Raw genomic sequence first — 5,759 nt, forward strand, 5'->3', positions numbered from 1 at the left:
ATGCTTCAGCCAGACATTCGGTACACCAAAGTGCGATGGCTATTAACCATCGCTGGAGTCTTCCTGTATGTCGGGGACATTTGGACAGACATTGTACTGGCTGTGAAATATTTTCAAGAGGAACAATACGTCTGGACTGGGTTCACCGTGATGTTTATTCTGATCGGGCTACTGGTTACTCAGATCTTCAGCTATGCCTGGTACTGGGATGACTTGAATGACCCTCTCTTAAACCCTGAAGGAAAAAAAGAAATATCAGACATGTCAAAACCTGGGCTTGTTGTCCTGCATGCATTTGGATTTGGCATCTTTACCAGGTATGCCATTAAAATTACAGCTTTCATGAGACCACAGTAGCCGAAGTAGGATATGACCTTTGAGTTTAACACCTGCAAATTAACTTGAGGTTGCTTGCTGTACCTACAAAAAGGAGTGCCTGCATGTTGTGAGTCAAAACGTGCTTTATGATAATCACGCACATTGACAAAGTGGTATTTAATAAACTGGAATGCCCACATTCAAGCTGTGTTCAACTTGTTGTATGGCATTAAGATAAAAGCCTTACAAATGAATCACCGTCTATGCAGCAATAGCACGCTATGCAATAACACGTGCACTGCAGGGTGGCAGCTTGTTTGTTTTCATTGTGTTTGCCTTGTCTCTAGGTATTACCACCTGCTGAAAGAGGGTTTCCAAGTGGTTTGGACGAAATCAAATGGCGATGGGGTGGATAAGCTGAGGGAAGTTCACAAGAAGCTGTTTTGCGTGGCCACCGATCTGAGCATGCTCAAGCTCTTTGAGACTTTCCTGGAGAGTGCCCCCCAGCTCCTTTTACAGCTTTACATATTACTGGGCCACAACGAGGTCTCAGTCATGCAGTGTAAGTAGAGACAAAAGATACTCTACACATGTGTGCGAACTTGAAGAATCACTACTTACACTGCCTGTTCTTGTCTTTCAGGTCTATCTGTGGCCTTCTCCTTCTGTAACATTGCATGGTCACTGGTGGACTATCGCCGCTGCCTGCGGAGATCTCTCCCCTATATCAGAGAAATGCCCTCTGGCCTCCCCACAGCAATCTACCTCCTCTACAAAATTTGTACCATCACCAGCCTCATTCTCAGCTACAGCCTCCTTCTCATACTGAGTATCTACACCACAGTAGCGCTCACTGTCCTCTGGCTGCTGGCAACAATATGGACACACTTGCTTGAAACCAAATTCTGCTCAAGCAGAAGCCTGGAGTTTCTCTACAGGGCAGTTGCAGGAGTCATCCTGACATTCACATTTTTTAATGTGAAAGGACAAGACACAAAAGTAGCCATGACCACCTACTACATTTTCTGCACCGTTATTAACATTATGTCGCCGTCGTTGATGGCTTTGTTGAAGCCGGAGCTGCAAACAAGCACTTTGCTGCTGACAATCAGCGGTTTAATCTGTGGATGCTCAGTGCTGGGACTGGTGTGCCTCATTTTGTACTACGTCCAACTGCATCCCAGAAGGGTGCAGCGCGAAGAGGATGAGGTGGACGACCCGGGAAAGGAAACAAAGTCACTTGCAAGAATCAAGAACTTCTTGAAACCTTAATGAAGAATTTCTTTTTCAAATTAGTGTAAAAGGGTTCAAAAAGACACGCACAGATTCAACCGGCCTAACGATTTCACACGGAGATAAAATAAAGGAGCTTTTAGAGGTTTTGAAGGTACCATTTGCACTATTGGTGGCTAGCTAGACAATAATATATGTGGTTGAATGTCTATTTTATTTTTTCTTTACCTATTTATTCTTACAATGTGCAATACAGTAGGTAATCTGCAAATATTAATGAAAGCAGAATTATCTCTTGATGTTTTCACATGACTTTTAAATCTGAGAAGAAACTGAAAGACAAGATTAATAAAATAAAGGATTTCCCCCAAGTGTGTGTAGTATAATATACCAGTGATGAGAGCAACATAAATACATTGTTGTGCTTCTTAAAGGCTTGTTTGTCAGTGCATCACCCCACCCATATTAGCATTTCTACCCTTAGCAGCTTGGTGAAGCACCAACCAAAGCGTTGTGCAGTGTAACATTTGTATATCCAAATCTTGCAAGTGGACCTGTAGTGCATATGCTCAACACAGGATGGCGCCATTATCTAGGCTGTGAGCTCAATGGTGGCGTGAGCAACAGTAACAAAGCCACCAAAGTTGTTCTTTTAGTAAGAAAGCATGAAAGATTACTTAAAGATGGGGTCAAGTCATTTTTAATCCCTCTAATGTTTTCTCCTTAACATTTTCCATAATCTTTAAAATTATACTGTAGTTGATTTTTTAGGATTCCTAAGTATACTATTTAAGCCTTTAACCTATATATCATTGCCTTATATCGCTTGTTTTTGCCGAAAAGTAAAAAAAAAAAAAAAAAAAAAGTTCAGCTGATCAAGTACAGGATCACACACAAAACAGGAAAGCTGGACAGTCGAGATGCTCACCAAGAGTTGAAGAGTGGATCATCTACCACTTCAGTAATGTCACTGAACTTGAATATTACTGTAAATGTAGCTACCAGAAGGATCCTCAGCATCCTAATACTCAGAAACTGAAAGGTGGCAACTAAACATCCCCCCTCCCCTCTTGAGAAGTAGTGAAGACAGGGGGTCATGGATGAGCTAACCAGAAATAACAAACCACTGCTAATTTTGTTTTGACTACCAGCAAAATATTGTATGAGTCAAGCCGGAGAGAGCTGCGGACGCTGTTTCTTCCTGGCTTGGGCAGAAAAGGAGGGGAGGGGAGGGTGGCCCAGTGTGAGCTCACCTGGGAGGAACGCTGACAAACCGCAGGGTCCAGAGAGCACGATGGTTGTTGGCTCTCAAATAAGCGCAGCACGTCCCCCTCCACCCCCACCCTCACCCCTGGCCTTCCTTTAATTTAGCCAAACTCTGAGCTTTCTGACTTGTTTACTCCAAGAGGCCACTTTAACTTTCATCTGTCGGTTGTGCCGTGTCAGAAGCACTCCATAAAATGACAAATTTAAGTGAGCAACTTTTGTTGGAGAGGAAATGAATCACTGCCAGGTAGTGCACAGAATTTTACTGTGGAACCTCATCGGACACACTCCAACTCCACGGCGTGCATTTGATTTGTGCGTATTTAGAGAACACAAAGGTGATTAGATATAGTTCAAAAAGACAGAAATGTATGTGTAGATTGTCCGTGATGCTGATTTTTAACAACTTTCCTTTGGGTATTAGCACCTGCAGGGAGGACTCTCAACCAAAATCACATCAACCTTTGCATTTAAGATGATGAATGCGCACCTCTCTGCCCTCTACTGTATATTTCCTCGGGCTCAGTGAACTAATGCAATGTAAATCTGCCAGAGGGATTTTTATTGGGAGAAGACACATGTGTCTTGTGCTGGAGTCCTAAGCAGTCTATCTCTCTGTGGTCTTTGTCGAACTACATATGGCGGTGACTCACCACTGATAGCACTGCCAGGGAACAGTCGCAAGCCATTGGGATAAAATGTGTTGAGTAAAGCATTACCTCCCTGTCTCCAGGAGAAAACAAGCAGAGAGAACGCTGGCGTTGACAGCCTCACAGTAATTTCCACTTCTGGCACTGAGAGCGTAATACCCAGTAATCTCTAACTCCGATCTCGTTGAAATGCGCCTCCAGAAAATGCTGGAGCGCTCGGTGAGAATCTGAGAAACTAGACCCAGATCAAAGATGAATCTTCAGAGCACCACAGGTCTCCATTTTGCCAAGTAAAGGCCTGATCTTGCGGTGCTATCGAACACTCGCACAACACGGCAGCAGTACCAACCCAAAGGCATGCAATCACCCACTGTCACCGCCTCAGCACCGGCTCTGATTTGTCTGATTTGAATGGCACTCCATGTCTACGTAAACAGTCTTGACCGCTGACCTTTCCATAACCACCGCTAAACTTTTCACCAAATCTTATCTTTTTGTTTTCCATCACTACATCCTGGAACAGCCGGTCAGAGTTGGAGAAACGAGGGGGGGGATTCCTGGCATACACCATCCCCACAATTTGTACAGACACAATAAACCCGGGAAGGCAGGCTGTTTTTCATTAGGGCTTCAAAGTCCATATAAACTATGATTAATGAAGCCCTAAGATGCTGTATGTCTTTAATTATTATGGCTTGACTGCTACACCAGTGCCTCAGATGCATTAGCAGTGTTGGCGATCTGTACACGTCTGCCTGGCTCGTTCTGACATGGCAGCGTCGCCTCATTCTGGGAGAATTCCTCAAATGTGGAGGAAGGGAGTGATAGACACCCCCCCCCCTCCACCACCACCCCCCCCTTTTTTTTTTTTGCAGTGGCACAGAAATTTCTTTAATCACTGTACATGCACACTTACAAATTAGGTTGGGCAGTGACAGATTGGAGAGCAGGCTGAGTATAATTACATGCAGTGGGCTGGTGTGTGTGATCACAGCGTGGCATTGCGTTACCCAGAGGGTTCTGTAAATAAAGCTCTCGTACAATGAATGAGGATATTGTATGCATTATGGTGGGTACAATGGTCTTACCATCGTTACTACTAGGATTTTTGCTACGGAGTAGCTGTCAGTCTTGTATGTCAAGAGGCACAATGAGGGAAAGTCAATCTGGGATTAAGCAGAAATTACTGTATATGAGGTCAGTTGTTGCTATAATTCTGACATAAGGCATCAATTTGCCTGAAGCAACGAGTCATCTAGCGTGGAGAATTAACCTCAGATAGACATATCTTAATTCTCGGGAGACATTCTCCTTATTTAGATATTTATTGAGCAATATGAATGTTGATTTAAAGGGATTGTCTGTTATTATATGGCCCTAATATTTGCTCTGGTTATTATATAGCCCCACATTTTTAATTGAAAAATGGAAATCAGTGCACTGATGTGGAAAACACGTCTTAAACTGTTGACCTCATCTCTATTAAGAAGAAAATTGGTGTTTATGACTGTTTTGAGCAAACAGAACATCTCAGGTGAGAAAGGGGTTGTAGCTGATCACCTACTGCTTGCAGATTGATCCTGCTTGAGACTTAACCCTCCCTTCTATGTAGACTAACACACGATTGTATGATATAAGTTCTTTTACTGGCCTAAATCAAAACCAGTTCCTTGGAGCTAAGCTAATAGAAAATAAATGTTAAAACAATTACAGGCGTGTCACCTTGACCCCCATTTCGGCTCTTCACAAACCCACATGTGAGTCATCTTTAGAGGACTTCAAAGCTCTGAAGCAAAGCGTGCTCCCCGCTCTGCGTCTTGTCCAGCCAGTGGGACGCAGAAACAAAGAGCGAAGAGGAAGCTCATTTGTATAATCCTCATTTAGTGCAGGAGGTTTATGTTTCACAGCCACGGACAATCAGCGTGCACTAACATAATGGTGCTACCCATCCCAGCCCGCACACGCGGTTTCTCCCGCACAGACATAGACACAGATAGAAAACAGAAGCCATGTTTATGTTGGGCACACTCCCACAGCGCACAAGATGATGGATTATCCAGTGTTCTTGTTTATTTGTGCTGTGCAGGGTAGAAATATGGGTAAGAGGACCTCATGCATACAGCCTATGTATGGCAAATACAATCAGCCGTAAAATAAGATTGCATATTATGAATGAGCAATGGGTTCACACGTACATATGCACAAGGCTGCAATCAAACACACTAGCATACACACACACATACACACACATCTTTGTGCAAGGGAAGCTTGTCTTGATTAACCTGGCTGGCA

The 5,759-nt window shown here is 43.6% G+C and overlaps 1 protein-coding gene across 1 annotated transcript; it reads left to right on the plus strand.

The window, feature by feature from the left end:
- xkr9 (XK, Kell blood group complex subunit-related family, member 9) lies at window positions 1-1,590 on the plus strand (the record flags this gene model as incomplete). Its single annotated transcript, XM_080865065.1, has 3 exons — window positions 1-317; window positions 666-880; window positions 962-1,590. 3 exons carry the CDS (start codon window positions 1-3, stop codon window positions 1,588-1,590), a joined length of 1,161 nt encoding a protein of 386 aa, XP_080721191.1.
- Window positions 1,591-5,759: the final 4,169 nt, after the last annotated feature.

The sequence above is a fragment of the Rhamphochromis sp. 'chilingali' genome, assembly GCF_963969265.1.
Source record: "Rhamphochromis sp. 'chilingali' genome assembly, chromosome: 18".
NCBI lineage: Eukaryota > Metazoa > Chordata > Actinopteri > Cichliformes > Cichlidae > Rhamphochromis > Rhamphochromis sp. 'chilingali'.